This window comes from Rana temporaria, chromosome 4 (assembly GCF_905171775.1).
Source record: "Rana temporaria chromosome 4, aRanTem1.1, whole genome shotgun sequence".
In the NCBI taxonomy this organism is placed as follows: domain Eukaryota; kingdom Metazoa; phylum Chordata; class Amphibia; order Anura; family Ranidae; genus Rana; species Rana temporaria.
The window spans coordinates 53,375,625-53,400,718 of NC_053492.1; the positions used below are offsets into that span (position 1 = coordinate 53,375,625).

General features: G+C 43.8%; 1 protein-coding gene and 1 pseudogene across 1 annotated transcript; one reads left to right on the forward strand and one right to left on the reverse strand.

Moving 5' to 3' along the window:
• Positions 1-581: 581 nt before the first annotated feature.
• ENDOV (endonuclease V) lies at positions 582-21,509 on the reverse strand. Its single transcript, XM_040348411.1, has 8 exons — positions 21,390-21,509; positions 17,102-17,273; positions 14,814-14,948; positions 12,892-12,931; positions 11,694-11,806; positions 7,808-7,876; positions 4,375-4,503; positions 582-2,013 (listed from the first exon to the last, which is right to left on the reverse strand). The coding sequence occupies exons 1-8, from the start codon at positions 21,443-21,445 to the stop codon at positions 1,927-1,929; spliced, it is 801 nt and encodes a 266-aa protein (XP_040204345.1). The 5' UTR covers positions 21,446-21,509; the 3' UTR covers positions 582-1,926.
• Positions 21,510-23,219: 1,710 nt separating this feature from the next.
• LOC120938725 lies at positions 23,220-23,350 on the forward strand (annotated as a pseudogene).
• The last annotated feature ends 1,744 nt before the right edge of the window (positions 23,351-25,094 follow it).

Genomic DNA, 25,094 nt, shown 5'->3' on the forward strand with positions numbered 1-25,094 from the left:
CTGCCAGAAAAAAATAGGATGTATTTTCTATGTGGTGCAGTTGCAGTGTATGGGCTTTTAGGAATATTTGACATGTGTTAACATTCATCCCTGCAGAAGGGTCTGCATGCATATCACCATGGCTGCTGGTAGGAGATAGAGGTAGTAGTCTTGTACTGGGCCCAGGCCCCATTGGGTTAGCAGTGGGGCACAGGTTTTGGCTTACAAGCAGGATAAATGCCCGTGTAGATGAGGTCTGGGAGTGACAGTGACTTTCCCAACCTACAGATGACTGGCGATGAGGAGCTGGATCAGGAGCATTAGGAAAGCTAAGTTAAGTAGATCATCCCAGTACCTGATGGGGGACTCACACCCCAGAATATCCCTTCTCTCTCTGTTTCCCCTATTTGTTACTGATGTGTTTGGGACAGAGCGATGAGTTCAGTCAGTAGCTCAACACTTTCATTTTGTGCCGATCCTTTAAAAACACAACTGCATGATACAAGCCTTCTTGTGTGCGTACCATTCATTTCCATGGAATCGCTTAATGCTGAGATCGGAGCAATTTCAAGATTATAAAAAAAATTGACTCAACCCCTCTCCCAGCTGTAAAAGGATTTACTGCTTGTGTTATCTATACATTGATATAACCCTACCTTGACCTAAACCTGTAACAGCTCTCTTCTTTCCAGTGCTGGAATATAGGTACATCATTACGCATAATGCAAGACCAGTGTTGGTTGCTGGTTCTGCACTGGCATGATAATGTCAGGGAGAGGGGTGGTGACCAGATAAGTTAAAGACCATCAACAAGAGTAGTTTTGGGGAAGCAGATATCACAACCAGAGCTAGTGGAGCAGAAGAACACAGAACCATGGATTAAGGCAAGTAATATTCTGTTATTTCATCTCCTAAAAAACAAGCGTTAGATCCAGTAGTGACTGGAGGGGGCAATTTTAACGATTTGGTAATAGCCTTGACTTAAGAGAGCTGCATTTTTCTCAACATCTAAAGGGCCCCAAATGTGCTTCCACACAGTAAATAACACAAGAAACCCTCAACTCACACTTCAGCATACCCATATGCTGTGTTACCCACAACTAGGGGACCTTATTTCAGCATTTATAGGTGTAACTGAGCTAAGCTGCATCGCCTGAATGTGAACCTACCATGTGGTGATAAAATGAGTTTTTGTTATAAAATGGTTACGCAAGGAAAACAACCTACGCAGATGCTCTTTCATTTGTCCAGTTTCAATAAACACCAATAGTGTCCTTCTGGGATCATCCACTGCCATCTTACTTCACCCTAAACTGTCACCTGTTATTACTTCTAAATAGTCAATATAACTGAACAACCAATCCCAATTCCACTTTGCGACACTCCAGAACAGAAGGGTCCCCAAAAGGGGATGATTCATTTACAAGAGGAGCCTGGTGTGCCAAATCTTTCTGTATCTGTAGTGGATTCCAACGATGAGATCTCCATGCCATTACCTGGCACTGAGCAAAAAAATTCAGGGGGCTCGCACCAATCTATTAGTGTTGTGACCAATAATGGGCACAACCAGGGTTGCCAACTTTCAGTAAATTTACAGTTTGTAAAATCCGTACTTTTTGCATCTGTCCTTGAATGTCTATTACGGACATGTAGGCTGCATTTCCGTAACTGACATTCGTGGACAGATGCAACAATTATGGATTTTACAAACCGTTTGTAAATTTACTGAACGTGGGCAACCCTGGGCACAACCAGTGTGCAAACTCAGGAAATCTGCGCAGAAATCTCACCAATAGAGTCCTCAGGAAATAAAATAAAAAAATCCATTAGCTGGTGTAACTGTCCAGCAACTACCAAACACTGAAAATTCCATCTTGTGTGAGGAGACATTTTGAGTAACGACAGCTAAAACCCAAATAAAAACTCATGTTTTTCTTCTAGGTCCAGCTAACTGAGACTATCTTGAGATTTCGTGGTTTCTGTTTTGCCTTTATTCGCGATCTTAATGCAAAATTCTCTGGAGCGAATGTCAGCCTGAAATACAAAACAAATTAAACAGGGAGGTCATATTGTGAAGGTTCCAAATAAAGCAGGCAAAAAAGGTGAACACTTTACACCCCTGCTTTAAGAAACACACCTCTTTGCCCTGACCTACTCTAACCCATCCCCTCCCAGGCCACAGGCTCGAGATGGGGCCCATCTCCTTTCAACTTTGGCCTCGGGACACACAGAAGAAGCCTAATGTAATGCACAGGTGCATCCAGGACTAAAAGTCTTGCAGTGCTGAATGTAAACAAAAGCAGAGGCCACAGCCATCAAATGAAGGTAAGTATGCATATGTGAAGGGTGGGTTATATCAGGGGAAAGGGGCAAAAGGGATAAGCACTCTATCTTAAACTGCACTTATCCTTTAACCACTTAAGCCCCGGACCTTTAGGCAGCTAAATGCCCAGGCCAGGTTTTGCGATTCGGCACTGCGTCGCTTTAACAGACAATTGCGCGGTCGTGCGACGTGGCTCCCAAACAAAATTGGCGTCCTTTTTTCCCCCACAAATAGAACTTTCTTTTGGTGGTATTTGATCACCTTTGCGGTTTTTATTTTTTTGCGCTATAAACAAAAATAAAGCGTCAATTTTGAAAAAAATTCAATATTTTTTACTTTTTGTTATAATAAATATCCCCCAAAAACATATATAATTTTTTTTTTCCCTCAGTTTAGGCCGATACGTATTCTTCAACCTATTTTTAGTAAAAAAATCGCAATACGCGTTTATCGATTGGTTTGCGCAAAATTTATAGCGTTTACAAAATAGGGGATAGTTTTATTGCATTTTTATTAATTTTTTTTTTTTTACTACTAATGGCGGCGATCAGCGATTTTTTTCGTGACTGCGACATTATGGCGGACACTTCGGACAATTTTGACATATTTTTGGGACCATTGTAATTTTCACAGCAAAAAATGCATTTAAATTGCATTGTTTATTGTGAAAATGACAGTTACAGTTTGGGAGTTAACCACAGGGGGCGCTGTAGGAGTTAGGGTTCACTTTGTGTGTGTTTACAACTGTAGGGGGGTGTGGCTGTAGGACTGACGTCATCGATCGAGTCTCCCTTATATAAGGGATCACTCGATCGATACGCCGCCACAGTGAGGCACAGGGAAGCCGTGTTTACACACGGCTCTCCCCGTTCTTCAGCTCTGGGGAGCGATCGCGACGGAGCGGCTATAAACGAAATGCCGCGCCGTCGTCCCGCATCGCTCCCCGAGGGAACCCGACCGCCGCATGTAGCGGGGGGGGTCCCGATCGGACCCCCCACCCGCTAGAAGGCAAGGACGTACATGTACGCCCATTTGCCTGTACGTGCCATTCTGTGGACGTACATATACATGCTGCGGTCGGGAAGTGGTTAAAGTCAAACTCTGGTCAAAAACTTTTGGAGTGAAGAAGCTTTAAATCTTTTCTCAGGTTGGGGAGATTTCGTCTCGATTCCTGCCCTGGAGACAGCCTGACATGATGTCACTGGAACAAGAAGTAGAGTGAAATCCCCCAGCATTGTCACAGACAACAATACATAATCTGGAGGGGATAATGTAAGCAGGAGACAGATGAAGAACAGGGCCACCCTAGATAGACTATTTCTGCAAAGGGGCACATTACATCTACAGAGGGCTGTACCTACAGTACCTAATTCAAAGGGATACATAGCCAGACACTCCAGCCTTGGTCAGGCCAGAATGACAACACAGCACTCCTACTGGATCACTGATAAGAACAGATACTACACTTGATCTTAGCAAAAAAGGCCTGAGAAGCATCAATAACATGTTATGTACTGTATGTGAGCAGCCTGGAAAAGGTTACTTGATGACAGTATCCAATTAAAGTGGACCTGAACTTTTCCCATTATAGACAATGCTCAGACTTCGTGAATGGCTGCCAAGGCAAGAGGTTCTTACTTACTTCAGATATTGACACTTCCAGGAGTGTCAATCCCATTGTACATAGCCGCATTCTATTGTTTCTCCCATCAATCTCAACACAACTGCAGGACACAGTAGTGACATCTGATGAGAGAAACTACAATTCTTCAATGGGGGACCAGAAGATTGACACTCCTGGAAGTGTTGGTATCTGAAGAGTCATCATGCAGCGATTTGCCTTCATTACAGTGACTCTATAAGCACTTAGAGAGGTAAGTACTCTCTTCTTTACAAGGAACATTTCAATCATACATCATCATTAAACAGAGTTGTTTTAAAGATCTGCACAAGCTAAACCGATGGTGAAAATACATGTGCTCTTTTAAATCATTAAACCTATTATTCTGCACTGAGACCTTTCTTCCACAAGCACAGAATGTGTACAAGACCCCCTTTACTATACACCCTACCTGTCTGGTGGGCTCAGGAACTCGGTACTTGCAGCATGAACGGACCACATTCACTGCTGTCTCCAAACTTATCTTGTGGCCGACTGAGACATAGATGGGTTTGGAGCTTTTTTTGCAGCTTTTTAATGCCTAGGAGGAAAAAAAAAACAAGTTTTTAAATCTTGAAATTAAGATTTTTTTCTTCAGTATTGACAGGATTACCAGGCTGTAGTCAGGGACCGATTTCTGGGTACTGTCTATGTAGTGTAGTGTCCTGGGCTGTGTATGAAGGATGGATGAGACCCCACGGCATGAGTGATAAGATCATATTGCTGTAGCTGAAAAGAACTTAAAGAGGAAACCAACCTCCCCCCCCCTCCCGCCAACATTTTTTTCCTTTTGTTCTTTTTAACCCCTCTTACATGTTATGTAGGGTTGTCATCAATTCACATACTTACATGCCCAGTGAATCCAGCGTTGTTCTGCTGCCACAGCTGAGGCCCCAGATCACCATCTTCTTCTCTGACGTCATCAGGGGCTGGTTTTCTCTTCTGGGTTTTTGCAGACGGCCCCTGATCATGAACACTCAGGGCGGCCCACATTTGCTGTGTGTACCTTCTGCTGCAGGCTCCTGGGATATCTGATAGAACTATCCCAGGAGACTGTGGAAGCAGAGACACATCATTCTTGCCTAGACAAGAATGACGGCAGGGAGGGGCTGGAGTAGAGAAACTTTTAAAAAGGAAAACATTTTTTTTACGATTTGGAATTGGGTATGGGTGCAGGGGGAAAAGTCAATTTTAATACTAGAGGATTGCAGTATGCGCTTCATTTTTATTAGGAAAACAGCATTCAAAATCCGGTCACCCACCAAAGAGACTGGATGGGGAATGCCAGGGATGGGCCCATCCCATGCCCTGCAGACCACAAGTGTCTAGAAGAGAAGAAAGGTGGCAGCACTCGGCAAGATTCAATGCCGATAATGCTATTGAGCCAGAAAAACAAAAAAGGAGACACCACCTAGGACATTCTCTACTAACACGTATCACACAGAAGACCAGGCTTCATCATATGAGGAGCAGGAGTGGAGAGATATTTATGCACAGCGATGAAATTATTACAGATGTAAACACACACATATTCTATCTAGTGCGATTAGCTCAAAAATTTGAATTAGTAAACCATCTCTCCTGCTATGGACTATATATTAACCTCAAGTGTTAAAAATAGAGAGAGGTAGGATAAAGATACTAGCTAAAACTACTTTTACTACATGCATTGACGTCTCAGCCAATGGTGAACGAATAAATCAGCAGGTCCAATATGTGTGAGGAAGAAAAACTCACATAGCGTGATACCGTAGAGGTTTTTAATATAAAAAAGCAGTACACTTACAGTTCAGTAATGATTTCCGTGACCACGTCTAGAGCAGACGAAACGTTGGGAGGCGACACGCTGGCCGGCTTTCTTTTTATCTTCGCTGACACTCTGTTACTGAACTGTAAGTGTACTGCTTTTTTATATTAAAAACCTCTACGGTATCACGCTATGTGAGTTTTTCTTCCTCACACATATTGGACCTGCTGATTTATTCGTTCACCATTGGCTGAGACGTCCCACTACTGCTTACTGTCTACATCCCCTCTGCTTTGATTGATCCTGAAGGATCACAGGTTCTGGTAAGGGTCAGTGTGTGTACTGGTGGTGGTTTCTTGTGTTCACACTGTCTGTTGCCAGTCACTGGGGGATGCACTCATGTTTTATTATCACACGGATTTACACTATATGAGTTTTTTTCTTCTGGTTGCTTTATTGGCAGATTTGTGACCCCTGGAAGGATCGTCTTAACAGACAAGCTCTATTTCAACATACACCATCCAGGGATCTCTGCTTGACTAGGTCTGATAGGACCTTCCTTTTCGGTAAGGGTCAGCAAGTTGCATTTTCCATTTGGAGCCAGACTTCTTCTTCCTTTCGTTGTTACAATTGAGTGTCACACTCAAGTTTGATACACGTTTGGACTTTTAACCAATAGTTTGTCACTCATTTGTTAAACACATTTTTTTGATATATATTGAACTTTCATGCAGCCTTCTCCTTGATTTATTTAGTTATTTGAAGGCCCTTCAGTCTCTAGCGCTACTCCACATTTTTGTTTATGATTTATATGTTAGTATAACATTTTGAGTTAGCAGCTTTATTAAATTTTTTGTTAATTTTTGGTAAGCGCACTATTCTCCTTTTTATAAAGCAATGCAGTGCTGTATTGCAAAAAATGGCCTGGTCATGAAGGGAGTGAAACCTTCCTGGGCTGAAGTGGTTAGAAACCTATGTATGCGCTTGCTTCTGTGTGCGAGCACGAGGGGATGGGGGCCCCTTATTTATTTTAAATTTTTTATTGTTTATTTAATTTTTTTATTTTTTACACATTACCTTTAGATTTTTTGATCACTTTTATTACTATTGTAAACAGCACTTGTAATGGAAATGGGGCATGACAAGTCCTCTTTACAGAGAGATCTGTGGTTTTTAAGTCCCCAAATCTTTCCTCTATGCTGGAAAGCCTGAGATATAAAAAAAAAATCAATCTCAGGCTTCCCAGCAAAAAAAGACAGCAGTGTTCCTATCTACCAGCGCCAGAAATAATTTCATGACGTCGCTTCCGGAACTCCGAGGGTCATAGAGATGGTCGGGGATCATCTGGTCTGCGGTCAGCTCTATGGTAAACCACCGGGGGTGATGGGTTCATTCTTCGGCTCGCCGATCACACGGGCGAGCTGGGAGAAGCACCAGAGGGCGGCGGAGCCATTAACCAGCAAGAATGATGGCTTTTACTTTGCAGGGAATCGCCTGCTGAAGAAAAAAGCAGCTGCAGGCATCATTCAGATATCTCCACTCAAGGTCCAGGACATCATATCACATCCTTGGGCAGGAAGTGGTTAAAATAAAAAAAAACACATGTATACATATGTAAACATCTAGAAGGATATATTACTATTAATGGAAAATAAATGAGGCAGAAAGGGGAAAAGGAAAGGAAAATGTAGGAATGCATTAGAGGAGGCAGTTCCAGGCAGGAATTCCTTGTCTGTTTGGCTGGATCAATAAAGTTTCCAGCGTTGAATCTTGCTAACTGCAACCAGTTTTCTTTTCTCCTGGACTCAGGTGGCCCTAAGGTTAGTGCAAGCCACAGATAAGATAGGCAATTTAAGGGATCTAACCTCTACACAGGAGCATTGCTCTCCTCACACTTACAATACTTCATAATGAAGCTCCACTGCTAAAAATGTGGCTAAAAAAGTTGCGCTTGAGGTTAGCAGTTCCCGTGTCTATAAAACATATCTAAACAGTATGAAGTCAAATGCCAACTCTTTTCCCCATGGCTAGTATGTTGCTCTCATGTAGAGGTATTTCCTAGGCTGGTGTGGTAAGAACCAAATGCCAAAACACTCACCGCACCCAGGATTTGGCCGGTGCTGCCCTTGAGGTGAAAATAATCTCCTCCGTCCTCTAACTGTTTTGCCTGGAAAAGAATTATCACAGAACTAAAAGAATAGACATTCAGATCAATAAATAAAGACTAATGCCGCGTACACACACAACCGTTTTTCATGACGAGAAAAATGCAATTTTTTTAATTGGTCGTAAAAAACGGTCGTGTGTATGCTCCAAAGCATTTTTCTACGAGAAAAATGTCTGTTTAGAACCTCACTGCGCTTTGCTCGAGCATTTTTTTTCATGACAGTGTGTATGCAAGGCAGGCTTGAAAGGAATCGCGTCGAGAAAATTTTTTTTTTTTCCATGACATGAATAACGGTCGTGTGTACGCGGCATAAGATGACCATCTAGTAACAATTTACTTTGCATAGTATGGAACCTAACACAAAATTCAGTAACATACATTAACAAAGAGTGAGAAAAGTAATTATTATACATTTTACCAAGGATTACATTATATGTCTTGAGAAAAGAGAAAATTACCCCTAGGGGCTTTGTGCTGCAGCAAGGAATAGAAACGTACCAAAAAATATATAAAAGTATAAATTTATTTAAATATGTTGTACGGAAAAAGCCCCAAACCAGAGGGGTGGAAAAAGGGGAGAGGAGCTCCCCTGGGTCAGTGTAGAAAAGGACTCCGAATTCAGGTGCACCACCAAGAGAGGTACCGCCCGGGCCTACGAGAGGTCACCAGATAGCGCGCTATCTGGTGACCTCTCGTAGGCCCGGGCGGTACCTCTCTTGGTGGTACCTCTCTAACTAATACTCCCTGAAGAAGACCGCTACTTATAAAAGGTCGAAACGCGTAGGGGTGTTTTTCGCCCATAGTATTTGTATACTTACAGTACTGTTATGCCATGTCTGTACTTGTTCTACCTTGTGTTTTTATTTGCCATGTATGACTTATGTTTTTTACCAAGTTCATATCTTGAGTCCCTACTGTTTGGGGCTTTTTCCGTACAACATATTTAAATAAATTTATACTTTTATATATTTTTTTGGACGTTTCTATTCCTTGCTGCAGCACAAAGCCCCTAGGGGTAATTTTCTCTTTTCTCATATCCAAAAATGTTGGGACGCTGGGTAAAGTATTTTATTCACAATAGAAAATAGAAAAACATTAAATGAATAAACTGTAAAAATTTACCATTTTAAGAAAAATTAAGGTGATTTTAAAGTTTTTGGCTGCAAATCTCAAAAAAGTTGAAAAAAGGTTAGATCATAAGTTTAAAGGGGTTGTAAAGGAAAAAATATTTTTTCATAATAAGCATCCTTTACCTGCAGACATTCCTCTTTTCAATTCCTCATTGTTAGTTTTTGCTCAGAAGTTGCTCTATTTTTTCTCCGTTCTTTTCACTTCCTGCTTGTCTGATTGCTACTCACCACCGTGAAGGGAGGCTTTACTACGGTGGTCAGTGACGTGCTCGCCCCCTCCTGGGAACTACATCTGTGCGGCAGGACGCTCACTACATGTTAGAGACTTCAAGGAGGTGTGAATTACTGGGCGTGCCGCAATTCATACTGGGAAATGTAGTTCTTACATGAACGAGCGCCGCAAACCAGGAAGTGAATAAGAGAACAGAAACTAGAATGCCGGAGGTGATATAGATGAAGGAATTTAATAGATATTTACTTGTTTTTTTAACAGAATCATTGCACTATTCTGTCTGTCTACCTTGCAGACATTAATTTTAGGCAAAAAATGTTTTTCCTTTACAACTCCTTTAATAATAGTTTGCAATGCCAAGCTGTGGTTTCCAAAGCGTGCAACGTCCTTTCTTGTATTAAGAGAGGTATGGACTCCAGAGAGAGAGATATAATTTTGCCCCTGTACAAATCATTAGTAAGACCTCATCTGGAATATGCAGTTCAGTTTTGGGCTCCAGTTCTCAAAAAGGATATCAGGGAACTGGAGAAAGTGCAGAGAAGGGCAACCAAACTGATAAGAGGGATGGAGGAGCTCAGCTATGAGGAAAGATTAGAGGAACTGAATCTATTCCCTTTTGAGAAGAGGAGAATAAGGGGGGATATGATCAACATGTACAAATATATAAGGGGGTCCATATCGTGAGCTTGGTGTTGAGTTATTCACTTTAAAGGGGTTGTAAAGGTTTGTTTTTTATTTTCTAAATAGGTTCCTTTAAGCTAGTGCATTGTTGGTTCACTTACCTTTTCCTTCGATTTCCCTTCCAAATGTTTTTTTTCTTTGTTTTCTTTGTCTGAATTTCTCACTTCCTGTTCCTCCTCAGTAAGGTGTTCAGTAAGCTGTTCTAAATGACTTTCCACTGCTCGGATGATGGTGCAAAGCTTACTGAGGAAAAACAGGAAGTAAGAAATTCAAACAAAAAAAAAAACATTTAGAAGGGAAATCGAAAGAAAAGGTAAGTGAACCAACAATGCACTAGCTTAAAGGAACCTATTTAGAAAATAAAAGACAAACCTTTACAAACCCTTTAAGGTCAACACAGAGGACAAGTGGGCACTCTTTACGTCTAGAGGGAAAAAAAGATTTCATCTTCAAATATGGAAAGGTTTCTTCAGTGTCATGCCTCGTACACACAACCGGTTTTCTCGTCAGGAAAAAAAAAACTTGTTTTTTCCCCCCAACGGGATTACTCTCAAGCCTGCCTTGCATACACACGTTCAGGCCAAATAACGCCCATCCAAAGCACGGTGACGTACACCACGTACGACGGGACTATAAAGGGGAAGTTCCATTCAAACTGCGCTACCCTTTAGGCTGCTTTTGCTGATCCTCATGTTAGTAAAAGTTTAGTGAGAGACGATTTAAGCTTTTCAGTCTTTGTGCTTTTCAGTCCATTACAGCGTGACGAATGTGCCATCTCCATTCCGAATGCTAGTTTTACCAGAACGAGTGCTCCCGTCTCATACTTGATTCTGAGCATGCACATTTTTTTTCCCCATGGAAATTTTTCTACATGCAACCCCACGCTGTTTTTTTTTCACTATTTTTTTTTTAGCCAGTAATTCTTTTTACATCCAACTGTCAGCCAGGAAGCCCACTGACAGCTGATGACTCATCGGTTGTTAAAGAAACGGCGGCCGGCTTTCTACAAAATGCATCAGAAAATGCATTAGTGTGAATGGAGCCTTATGCCTTGTACACACGATCGGAATTTCCGATGGAAAAAGTTAGACGAAATTTTTTCATTTGATATTCCGACCATGTGTGTGCCCCATCTGAGTTTTTCCATCGGAAATTGCGACGGACTTCGAAAGAGAACATGTTCCATCGGACATTCCGTTCGTCTGTATGGAATTCCGATGGAGAAAAAACATGCATGCTCAGAATCAAGTCGACACATTCTCAGAAGCATTGAACTTAATTTTTCTTGGCTTGTAGTGTTGAACGTCACCGCATTTTGGACGGTCGGAATTACGTGTGACAGTGTGTATGCAAGACAGCTCGAACGGAATTCCATCAGAAAAATCAGTCGGGTTTATCCCAACGGAAATTACAATCGTGTATACGGGGCATTAGAGCTCCTCTCAGCTCTCTGCCTCCTTTTTTCTTATAAATTCTGGAATTTGAATGGATGTAAAGAGAAGAGAAGACTGCAGATAAACAGGTACAACAGGTACAACATATGTAGGAGGATTTGATTCATCTCTTTGTAACACATGAGGCCAGTCACTTTACTGGGTATGTGTGAGGGTTTACAAGCACCTTTATAAATCTCGGATACAGTATAACCAAGAGAAATCAACGCAGACTGGACATTTTCTCTAACATGATGCAGCACACAGACTGATCATTTGAGAGTTCAGCTGACACCATCATAGGGGTGCTCTGTAGCCGATCATGAATTTGTCTCTATTACCTGTTCCTTGTGTGCCTCATTATTTTCCAGTCCGTCCACCTGGAGCAAATTCTTGGCCACTCCAATTGTTGGGAGATCGGTGAGGATCCCAAGATGGCAGGCCACACCAAACCCTGGAAACAGGAACATGGCACATAATGGATACAAGTTTAACATCTTCGGTATTTTTTTTATTCGTTGCACAAAAAATAAAAATCACAGAGGTGATCAAATACCACCAAAAGGTATCTCCAGGTCAAATGTTTTTTATTCATATGGTGTAGGGTGAATCAGAAATATACAGCATTATGGCCACTAGATGGTGAGGATCATAGGTAATAAATAATTATTCCTATAATCATCCACTCCATCTAGTGGCCACATTGGCAAAACAGCCCCGTCACCTTGGCAAAGTAACATGCCTCTGTTGATCGTGCAGCTAAACTGGAGGAAACACGGACCCTCGCTCAGACACCCTTTGTGCATTTAAAAAACCTAGACATGATGGCTTCTTTCTAAATTACCAGTAAATTCATCTGACTCATGCTAGATGGTCCAGCTTTATGTTGGAACTACCCGCTCACTGGCAGGAAAGACAAAACCACAAAGACTCCAATGTTAAGCATTTTTTTATAACAGGTTCTTTTTAATGAGACATTAGGGGTCTTAACAATGTTTTCATGCGTAGGCACCCCCCTGAATTACTTGGCCATAGTTGGCTTGTCAGATTTATACACACTCCCGGCAGTTCCCCAAATGGTTAAATAAGCTAAACTCATTCCAGGTGCCCCAAAAAATAAGATGTGAAACGTCTCACTGGGGATGATTTACTAAAGTGCAAAATCTGGTGCAGCTCTGCATTGAACCCAATCCGCTTCCAGGTTTCATTTGGGTACAGTGTAGCATGACCGCTCAATTGTCATTCAAAGTGTGACAGCGCTGAAAGCAGAACCTCCTGTGTAATACAAAGTAGATAACGATTGTCATGTTGACAGCTAGTAATAGCAGCGGGGGAGGAGTAGCAGGACGTAAAAGATGCGTCCTAAAAACTATGCTGACGTTTTTTTAGGACATATCTCATATGTTCAAAATGCTCAAGTAATTAATTTTCAGTGCCCAAGAAGGAGCGACTATACTGTATAGAATACAACGTGCGGAGACACTCCATTGTACCACACCCCAAAAAATCATGCAAGAATATAATATTATGAAGACTTACCCCGATGATGGAGGATGCCATTACCATCCACAAGCAGCACCTGGAAAATAAAAACCACCCTTGTTAGGTATTCCTTTTATGAGACATAAGAAGAATTATTTCTATATTATAAAAATTTGACACCGGCACACAGACTCTGCTTTTCCCCACAACTACCCCAGGGGTTCTGCTAAAGCAAATACAGACTTCAGCAAGGAAGTTGCCATGTTGGCCCGCCTACTCCTGCCTAACAAGCCTCCATGATGGTCTGTGAAGTTGGCCATCATATTCCTGGACTGCAGTCAAGAAGGGCGGGGAGTTGGGATGAGTGGCAGTGCTGGCGGGAGTTGTCCACATTTGCCATTGTTTCTTAAACTTGACCGCGTTGTAATTTTATAGGCCAACATCAACTCATATTGCGCTTGTGTATTCGGCAGCCCCCATATTTCTCCTGTGACTTGTGTACTTTAACCACTTAAAAGACCAGGCCTTTCCTGACACTTTGTTTACAAGTTAAAATTTGTATTTTTTTGCTAGGAAATTACTTAGACATTAAAAACATATATTTTTTTTAGCGAGGATAAAGAATAAAATGGTAGTCGTTGGAATTTTTTATGTCACAATGTATTTGTGCAGCGGTTTTTCAAACTCAGTTTTGTGTGGGAAAAAATATACTTTAATTAATTCTAATGCACAAAAACACAATATATAACCCAATATTTTTTAATCTGTGAAAGATGATGTTACACCGAGTAAATAGATACCTAACATGCCACGCTTTAAAATTGTGCATGCTCGCAGAATGGCCACAAACTAAAATACATAAAAATCTTTATAGGCGATGCTTTAAAAATATTTACAGGTTACCAGTTTAGAATTACAGAGGAGGTCAAGATCTAGAATTATGGCTCTCACTATATCGTTTGCGGTGATACCTCACATATGTGGTGCAAACACCATTTACATATGCATGTACGTATGCATTTGCCTCTGTGCATAAGCATGGGAAGATGGGGGCACTTTAAATTTTTTACATTTTATTATTGTTATTATGTTTTTTTTTTTGGATCACTGAAATTACTGTCACAAGAAATGTAAACATCCCTATAGAAATAAAGCATGGCAGGTTCTCTTTATGGAGACATCTGGGGTCTATAAGACCCCACATCTCTCATCTACCCTTGAGTTAAAAAAATGTTTACAACCAGAAGTGGCAAAATGCTTGTCGCTGCCAGTCTTTTAGACAATGGATATAATTGGAGACCTTCCGGTCCCTGACCACATCTAAGATCAACTGGTACAACCGCTGCCTTCAGACAGGCACCGGCAGGTGGTGGGAGGGGGGACAACCCCTCCCACTGCCTGTAAAATGATCCAACGGTTAAACTGTATCTATTTTTTTGTTACTATTTGGATACACTGGGAAAGGCAGTCCGAATTGTAGAAGGGTCCTATGCGTCTTTGGGTCCGGTTCAGGTGCGAATTCAGGCAAAAACTCGGACCTGAATTGCACCTGAGTCAGTCAACAGAGACGCACCGGACCCCATGCTAAAGAACGGCCGGTGATATGTGAACCAAGCCTTAGTGTCATTGGGAAGAAAATGTGTCCCATTATTGGTGTCATTGGGAGAAATTGTGCTCCTTCATTGAAACCAGTGAGGGGAATAATGTCCAATTGCTGGTATTAGTGGTTGATATAATGCCTCAAGGGCTGGTTAAAAACAAGCAAAGGACGACATCTGGACCCTGGGCCAAAGTTTGAAGATCACTGGCATAGCTAGTAGTATTTAGTAACTATCAACTCGACTTATTCTGTAATGTTGAAGACATTTTATAGTTTCTCTAATTCACTTCTTCACTTCCAATGAATGTCAAGATCTAAAGCAAATTGTAAAGTGTACGGTAGCAGAATGTGGAATAGAAAGATCAAGCACAGATCTCACCTGAGGTATCACATCCGGCTTCTTCTCCTGCAAAGACTTCACCGCCTCCACCAACGATGGCACCTCTCTGAAGGCCAGGAAGCCAGCAACGTAAGGGGCATCTAGAGTTACCATGTGACAATCTTCATAGATCACCTGCAGAGAGAGCAGGGGTTAACACTGGGGGTACCAGCACAATGGCGCCTTTTCCTACAACTGTGAAGCGGAAATTTGCATTGTACAAATTCTATGAGATGGTATGGGAATTGGAAGAGGATTGGATTGGATGCAGTAGGATAGGATGGGGTGGGAATACAGGTTGTGCTTTTCCAAGAATTTAATAGTTATGTTGCACTGGCATGTGGCATAATTCTCAAAAAATTAATAGTTGTGTGTCCACTTCCCCATCCTCCTCATTAAAAGTGTCAGTAAAGCTAAATTCTTTTGTGACAACAATCCTCACAAATAAAAGCAGCAAGCCCTAAACAGCAAAAAATCTCAAAAATACCTTTTTTCACCCTTTTTTTCATCGGTCATGTGACTGCTATTTCTCATTCTGGGTTCTAAGGAGTCTGAGTGGTGGGTGGGATCAAGCCACTGTGCATCACATGTCATCCTGACATAAGTGCTTTTCCAAGTGTGCCTGGCAGTCAATGGCCAAGAAAGTCGCTGTCAGCCATTGTTGTTATCTGCTCCAACAAGCTCCTAGCTGACTACATCACATGCATCATGGGTTCTTCATTGCCTGGAAGGTGGACCAAGCTGGTGCACGCCTCATCATCTTGACGTAAGGATTCTTTCCAGTGTGCCCTACAGTCAATGCCAATGACAGTGAAGCTTTCTGGAGGAGCCGCTTTCAATCATTGTTATTTTCCGACTGACAGGGTGCATAACAACAATGATTGACAATGGTTCTTCCAGAGAGACATACACCAAGATGACATATCATGCATTGCGGCTTGGTCTTGCCCACGGCTAGGGCAGTGCAGAGCCAAGGTGGTCATATGACCTGTGGGGTACAGTAAACTATAAACGTGGCTTATTTTATTTTTTTCACATTAGATTGAGCATGTGTAATGACACTCTAAAGAGGAACTTCAGCCCGGCACTAATCTACTCCCAGCAGTCCTATTCTGTGCTGCCATAATTAAATATCATAGCGTGCACAGTTATGCCACAGGTTCCTGCCAGGTATCCGGTTTCTGAGACTTTTTAGAGACCCACAGCTGGTGTATACATGCACAGAAACCCACTGCACGTGTGCAGACATGCCACATGTCCCAAATGCCTGGCAGAGAACAACAGTGGTCCCTAAGGCCCCTTTCGTTCGTTTTTTATCTATCTGTTGACGGATGAAAAAAACGGACATCAATGCATTCCTATGGAAAAACGGATGACACCAGATGATCACTCATTTGCATCCGTTTTCATCCACTTCCGTCAACATCCATTTTTTTGAATGGATGAAAGCCCCATTTTTCATCCGTCAAACAAAACCGAACAGACGGAAAACGGAAAAAAAAACTTTTTTTCCCCTCTTTAAACACTAGGGGCCGGATTCAGAAAAGAGATACGCCGTCGTATCTCTGAGTCCGGCCGTCGTATCTATGCGCCTGATTCAGAGAATCAGTTCCGCATAGATCCCCCTAAGATCCGACTGGTGTAAGTGACTTACACCTTCGGATCTTAGGCTGCAATTCCCAGCCAGCCGCTAGGTGGCGCTTTGGTTTTTTACGCGACGAATATGCAAATGCCGATTTCCGCCGATTCAGAAACGAACGCCCGTCCGTCGCTTTTTTTTTACGTCGCTTGCGTTCGGCTTTTTCCGGCGTATAGTTACCCCTGCTATGTGAGGGGTATCCTATGTTAAGTATGGCCGTCGTTTCCGCGCCGAGTTTTGAATTTTTACGTTGTTTGCGTAAGTCGATTCAGAATTCGGCCGGACGCAAGTTACGCTCACACCGAAACCAATGACGTCCTAGCGACGTCATTGGGAGCAATGCGCCTGATTTAAATTGTAGCCGCCCCCTAGCCGCAAAATTTGAATTCCGCCGGGGGATTTACGATACGCCGCCGCAAGTTTTGAGGTAAGTGCTTTCTGAATACAGCACTAGCCTCTAAAACTTGCGCCGGCGGATCGTAAATCAGATAGATTACGCGGATCTAAAGATCCGCTAATCTATCTGAATCTACCCCAGTGTCTATATCTGGTTGCTAAGGAGGGGGCCTCAGACAGTGGGGCAAATTCTGACACCCCCTCCTCTGTGGTTCTTACTCCCCCACTGTGGATGCCTGGGGACCGTCATTACCTCCATCTCAGGGTAGCTCAACACCACAAGTGAGGCGCAGGCCACAGTCTCTTCTCCCTTGATGTAGGACAGATCCACTCCACCGACTCTTTCCAGTCCATCAAGTTCCACCTGCTGCTGCCAGCTCTCCGTATTAGTGGTGATCAACTGATCCTTCAGAAGTATCTGCTGCCTGGAAGGGAAGGGGCAAAGGAAGCTGAGGACAGACATGACAGAAATGATTGGCATTTGTTTTGGGAAGAATATTACTTCACCACCCACTGAGACAAAGATCTGATTTCCAGGATCATAGTATAGATATGCGTACACTCAGGGACCCGAGACAGTGTTGTCACCCATGGAGCTGGCAGGGTAACAGATGTCAGACCTCTGGGGGAGGAAGGAGCTTCAACTCCATGCTGAACCTACTGGTAATGGCTGCCAAAGTAATGCTGATGTGCCCTAGATGCACATAGGAGGCCATGTTATGGCTCTAACAGAGGTCACAGCATGGCTTTGAGTGGTTGATGACACCTCCCCCTATCCCAATGTTAAAGGATAAGTGCAATCAAAACAAAAAAAATCAGCACAAGGGATATAGTCAGCAGGATGTGTCCCTTGTGATGATTCCTCTTCTTTTAGTAGTAATCCTCCTCTGTCCCAGTCACCCCCATGTCCACAATCTTCCAGTGTGGCAGGAGTAACAGAACTAATGGATTGTTACAGGCTGTCATCAAAAGAGCCTGTCTATGCCTATCTCTGGCATTCCCAAATGCCATTAATACAGCTTCTATGACTGAAGCAGGATCTATGAATTCTGGGGGGGGGGGGCTATCAATTATATACCGGTCCTCCATTCATAGATCACTTTGCATTCAAATAAATTGTAGTAGGGCTTCTATAAATGGTGGAGCTGGGAACAAGGGGCAGGCATAGAGGGCCTATCTAGAGGCCCATTAGTTCTAATAATCCCCACCACAACAAAAGCTTTTGGCGGCTTGGTGAAGAAGGGGGGTGGGGCAGAGAAGGATTTTTACTGACAGAAGAGGAATTTGTAAAGGGCACAAATCCAACTGACTAAGCTATGTGCCTTGTGCTGATTAACCTTTGACTGCCACCACCATTTGTGGTACGACCATAGCGGGAGGGGGGTGGTGTTCTTACACACACTTTGGTGGCGGAATCCACCGATAGTGTGTGTAAATCTGATAAGCCAACTGTTGGCTGTCGGATGGAAATGACCTGTTGATTTGCTTTCCCTTAATGTGTGCACCCCCACATGCATTAAGATAAAAAGCCTTCTGTGTGTAGCAGCCCCCCCCTCATACTTACCTGAGCCCCATCTCTATCCAGCAATGTACATGAATGCCTTGAATGTCCTCATTGGCTGAGACATAGCAGTGGTGCCATTGGCTCCCACTGCTGTCAATCATAATCAGTTAGCCAATCAGAAGAGAGAGGGGGTGGGGCCAACCACGGCTCCGTGTCTGAAAGGACACACAGATTTGTGGCTTGGCTCGGGTGCCCCCATAGCAAGCTGCTTGCTGGGGGCACTCAACAGGAGGGAGGGGCCAGAAGCAGAGAAGAGGGATCTGAGAAGAGGAGGATCTGGGCTGCTCTGTGCAAAACCAACTGCATAGAGGAGGTAAGTAAAACATTTGTTATTTTTAAAGAAAAAAAAAAAAAAACGCGACTTTAGTATTACTTTAAGGGCCAGTTCGCACCACATACAGACCAGTGTGTTTTTTTCCGCATCAGAAACGCATGGATAGTAGGTTATGTGGTTTCCAATGGCATAGTTCGGGCCAGTGCGGTCAGTTCCAGAAAAAAGTAGAACATGCTGCATTTTTTCTGCACTAAACTGTACATGAAACACAGTAAAACACATTAAAAACACACCGGAATGCACATAAACATATCAAAAATGCACAGGAATGCACATAAACATATCAAAAACGCACCGGAATGCACATAAACATATCAAAAACGCACCGGAATGCACATAAACATATCAAAAATGCACAGGAATGCACATGTCCACATTTAAGTTGAAGAGAAGAGGGAAAAAATGCACCGGAAACGCATCAGTACTGTGTTTCTATGGTCTGACCTGACCCTCAGACTTTAGGGGGGCCAGACTGTGGAGAGCGGGAGTAGAAATTTTCTTGGTGTCAGTGGGAGTAAACAATGCATCTATGCCATTAGGGGGAGGAATAGTGCCCCATTGTTGGTGTCAGTGGGAAGAATAGTGCCTCATCGTTGGTGTCAGTGGGAGGAATAGTGCCTCATCATTGTTGACAATGGAAGAATATGGCTTCATTGTTGGCGTCCTGGAGGAATAGTGCCCCATCATTGGTGTCAGAGAGAATAGTGCCCATTCGTTGCTGTCAGTGGAAGAATAGTGCCCCGTCTTTGGTGTCAGAGGGAGGAATAGTGCCCCATCGCTGGTGCCGGTGGGAGGAATAGTGCCCCATCGCTGGTGCCAGTGGGAGGAATAGTGCCCCATTGCCGGTGTCAGTGGGAGGAATAGTGCTCTATTGTTAGTGTCATTGAGAAGAATAGTGCTCCATTGTTAGTGTCATTGAGAGGAATAGGGCCCATCGTTGGTGGCAGTGGGAGGAATAGCGCCCCATCGTTGGTGGCAGTGGGAGGAATAGCGCCCCATCGTTGGTGGCAGTGGGAGGAATAGCGCCCCATCGTTGGTGGCAGTGGGAGGAATAGCGCCCCATCGTTGGTGGCAGTGGGAGGAATAGCGCCCCATCGTCGGTGGCAGTGGGAGGAATAGCGCCCCATTGGTGGCAGTGGGAGGAATAGCGCCCCATCGTTGGTGGCAGTGGGAGGCATAGCGCCCCATCGTTGGTGGCAGTGGGAGGCATAGCGCCCCATCGTTGGTGGCAGTGGGAGGCATAGCACCCCATCATTGGTGGCAGGGTAAGGAATAGCGCCCCATCGTTGGTGGCAGTGGGAGGAATAGTTCTGCATTGTTGGTGTCAGTGGGAGAAAGTGTCCCAAGGGTCGGAAAAGTAAAGCAAAGGCCCGTAGTTTGGAGAGCACTGCTCTAGGGTGTCTGCTTTGAAAAACGATCTAATGTTTGGGAGATTATGTAATCTTCAGGCCTAAAGTGATTTTTTAAACAGTTCCCGACCGGCTCCCGTACATACATACGGCGGCAGGATGGCTCTCCTGCACAAATCGCCGTATATGTACGGGGGCTTCTTTAAGAGCCATGGCAGCCGCACCCCTGCACTGCGGGGGACCCGATGTGCTTGGCCGGCAGCTGCAATCATCGCCAGCCACCCGCGATCGCGGGCACGAGAGCCAGAACAGGGATTTGTGTGTAACCACACAGGGGAGGAGAAACCGATCGTATATTCCTACTAAGTAGGAACAACGATCTGGCTCCTCCTCTAGTCAGTCCCCTCCCCTCACAGTAAGAAACACATTTAACCCCTTGGTCGCCCCCTAGTGTTAACCCTTCACCTGCCCGTGACATTTACACAGTAATCAGTGTATTTTTATAGCTCTGATCGCTGTATAAATGTCAATGGTCCCAAAAAAAGTGTGAAAAGTGTCCGTGCAATGTCTCAGTCCCACTTAAAAACGCAGATCGCTGCCATTACTAGTAAAAATTAAAAAAAAGCCATAAAACTATTCCCTATTTTGTAAACGCTATATCTTTCACGCAAAAAAAATCTATACACGCTTATTGCGATTTTTTTTATTTTTTGACAAAAATATGTAGAAGAATTATATATTGGCCTAAAGTTTATTTTGTTTTCAAAATTGTTTGTATTTTTTTGTTTATAGCAAAAAAAATAAAAAAACGCAGAGATGATCAAATACCACCAAAAGAAAGCTCTATTTAGGAGGGGAAAAAAAATACGATTTTGTTCAGTTACAGTGTCGCACGGTCGCGCAATTGTCAGTTAAAACGACGCAGTGCCGTATCGCAAAAAATTGCCTGGTCATTAGGGGGGTAAAAACATGGGCTGAAGTGGTTAAACATGCTTGCAATAAAGGCTTTGGCAGCAAAAAGGATAAATCCTTATTTTCCATCCAGAGTCATAGTGATCCCCATCACTCTTCACTCTCCATGTACACACGCCTGTCCTTAGCTCAGCCCCGGGGGAGTGGCCGCCAGGAAGAATGGGCGGTTCTGGGTGCCCATTGGGTCCTTTAAAATACCGGAAGAAAGCAAAGAAAACGAATCACACATAAAAAAGGTTCAGCAGAATCTGTATCCGATTGGCTGGGACTTCAGGAACCAGCCCCGCCCCTGAGGAACTAATAACAAGGTGTTGGTACTCACTTCTCCCACTCCTCCAACCTGGAAGCCTCCTCTTGGGATATCAGCGCCTCCGCCATGGCGACAACTCGTGCTTCCCCGGAAGCGTCCGCCCACCGCACTCCGCTCCGAAGCTTGATTGGCGGTCATCTCCTCCCCTGTTTGACGATAGGCAGAATGAATTGAGTTTACCCTACCATGTGACAGAAGTAAGCCAATCCAGAAAGACCAGGAAGCATTCTAAATATGTCGCCGGTGTACGTGCGTGCGTGCGTCCGTCTCCAACCAAGTGTTCAGCTTTACATGCCAACAATAATGAGTATTTATCATGAATTCTACTGATTGTATAATCCTCCTAATGGAATATAGTGTCGCCCTATGGAAATACAACGCAATGCGTCACCCATGTTCATCTAGATTCTCTAGCTGGTGCTGGAGATAGAAAAAGAGCCGACAGATTGCATTGTATTGCGATTTACGTGCAAGGAAAATACAACCAATAGGCGGCACTGTGCCACTTATTTAGGTCCGAAGATAAATATAACCAATAGATGGTGGTGTTCTACCAACAGAGCGGTAAGTACAAAAGTAAAACCAATAGATGGCGCTGTAAATAAGCTGCAATAAAAAATACATCTAATAGATGGCGCTGTACTAAGTATGTACCTGCAATGATGTATTGAACCAATAGATGGCAATGTAATAATATTTTTACTTCTTATTTAGTAAGTGCAATAGATTGCGCTGTTGTCTTCCGCTGGAAAGACAATTACATCCAATAGATGGCGATGATCTAATGTGATTCGCTGCTAAGATAAATCTATCCAATAGATGGCGCTGTTCTAACGTAGTTGAAATAACAGATACATCCAATAGATGGCGATAATCTACTATCGTTACCTGCAATGACAATAACATTCCAATAGATGGCCATTATCTAGTGTACTTAGCTGTAATGACAATTATATCTAATAGATGGCGCTGATCTACTGTCATTAGAAACATATAAACAGAAGCAAATAAGTGTGACGGCAGAAAAAAGACCCAAGTTGTCCGAGTCCACCCTGTTTTTTATCTATACTGTATATATTTTTATTTTTAACTTTTTTGTCCGAGTTGTAATTAGCTGCAATGACAACTACATCCACCACATGGTGATGATATGCTACAGTTAACTGTGATTACAACTACATCCATCAGATGTCGATGATATGCTATAATTAACAACTTAAGCCCCGGAAAATTTACCCCCTTAATGACCAGGCCATTTTTTCGACACAGCGCTGCGTCGATTTACCTGACAATTGCGCGGTCCTGCGATGTTGTACTCAAACAAAATTGACGTCCTTTTTTTCCCCACAAATAGAGCTTTCTATTGGTGGTATTAAATCACCTCTGCAGTTTTTATTTTTTTGCGCTTTTTTTTGCTATAATACATATTCCAAATAATATATATAAAAAAACTATTTTTTTTCTCAGTTTAGGCCGATATGTATTCTTCAAATTTTTTTTTTTTTTTACCAAAATATCGCAATAAGCTTATATTAATTGGTTTGCGCAAAAGTTACCATGAGATGAAAGAAAAATCCTGGATCGCCGCACTCCTCAAAAAACGATGTCTTTATTCAAAACATGAAAAAACAACAAAAATTCAAATGGAAAAAACAGCCAAAATTCATGCAGTCAACCAAGAAGTAGATTAGGAAAAAAGAGCTGACATGTTTCGCATCCTGTGATGCTTACTCGTAGCTACGAGTCTACCACTTCTTGGTTGACTGCATGAATTTTAGCTGTTTTTTCCATTTGAATTTTTGTTGTTTTTTCATGTTTTGAATAAAGACATCGTTTTTTGAGGAGTCTTCTCGGCCTTTTGGCTAAGATCAAGTGTAGTATCTGTTCTTATCAGTTGCCAATAGGTGGTGCTAAGCTGACTGTCCCCGGTACCCTGTGGCAGGGGGAAAGGGATGGCAGTCGGCGGACGCTAAGCCTGTTGGTGTGGAGGTGGAAGCCTTCTGATTTGGACAGAGAGGCATGAGGTCGAAGCCAAGAGGCCGGGTCCCTGGCCGTTGGCCTGGATTTGGTGGTAACTGCCCCAGTCAGTTGTTCTGGAGGGAACCCTTGCTTCTCCTTTAACCGGGATGGAGCGGGTAGTACTTCCAGAATGTGATTAGGTGGGAGAGATAGGGGTTGTGGGTAGAGTCTGCGTCAGTAGGCTCTCCCCAACCTCTTCTCCCACCTTCCTGGCTGGGAAGGGTGCTGCCGGTCCGGACCGGGGGCTAGGGACCGTTGAAAAGCCCGTGGAGATTGTGCCCCTGGAGTGGCAGTCCAAAGGGGAGAGATCGGACCTGAAACATTGGCGTCCGATCTCTCTTTTGAACGTGGACTACAAAATCCTCGCCAAGGTTTTGGCCAACAGGCTGAAATCTGTCATCGGACAGATCATCCACCCGGATCAAACTTGTGGCATTCCTGGCAGAAGGATTGCAGACAGCCTCGCGCTTGTCAGGGACACGGTCCAGTACATCCAGGACCGCCGTGTGCATGCGGCCCTGGTCAGTCTTGACCAGGAGAAGGCCTTTGACCGTGTCTCCCATGAGTTCATGTGCAGAACCCTGCGCAGGCTTGGTCTTGGGGAACTGTTTTGTTCGTATGTGAATGTAATGTATAAAGACATTTGTAGTTTGGTGCTGGTAAATGGTTGGAAAACTGACCCCTTTGAGGTTCTCTCGGGGGTCAGACAAGGCTGCCCTCTCTCACCTCTGCTTTTTGTTTGCTGTATAGAGCTATTCGCCCAAAGCATCAGACGGAACCCAGAGATCAGAGGGATTACCGCACCAGGACCGGAAAGACGGGAGGTCAAGTGCTCGCTCTACATGGATGACGTGACGGTGTTCTGTGCCGACCAGCGCTCCATCGACACCCTCGTCCAGACGTGCGAGGACTTCGGCCAAGCTTCGGGGGCAAAGGTCAACTGCGGGAAGTCGGAAGTCATGCTCTTCGGAAAGTGGTTCCTGCCTTCTTCTGCACCCATACCGTTCAGCCTCAAAGCGGATTTCATCAAAATTCTTGGAGTCTGGTTTGGAGCGGAGGGCGCAGCCCTGAAGTCCTGGGAGGAAAGACTGGCAAAGATGAGACAGAAGTTTGGACTTTGGAGCAACAGAGTACTTACCATCGAAGGGAAAACACTGGTACTCCGCAGCGAGATTCTCCCTGTGTTGCAGTACCTCGCCCAGGCCTGGCCCCCCCGGGACAACACCTGCAAGGCCATCACCAGGGCGGTGTTTCACTTCATCTGGGGCTCCAAAATGGACAGAGTAAAGCGGACTGTTATGTTCAAGGAACCTCTCAAGGGCGGTAAGGGCGTGCCTGACATCGCCACATTACTGAGGGTGTTCTTTGCCTGTAACTGCATCCGCAGGACTTTGGTTGACAGAACTGTGGACTCTGGCGGTAACTCCATGTCCCGTTTTTTCCTCCTGCCTCTTTGGAAGTCTCTTGGATGGGACAAATGGGACAGTTCCATCCCCTACAACTGGGACGCTCCATGGTATTACTTGGATACTTTCAAGTTCATCAAGGAGCTGGGACTGCATGGAGTTAAGCCCGACTTGTGGAAGCCAAAAACTATCTACAAGTTGATCAGAGCATCGGACATCTTGGAGTCGATTCCAGGCCTCCCTTCAGCCACTTGCAAAGTGGTCTGGAGGAATGTTTCTTCAAAGAGACTCA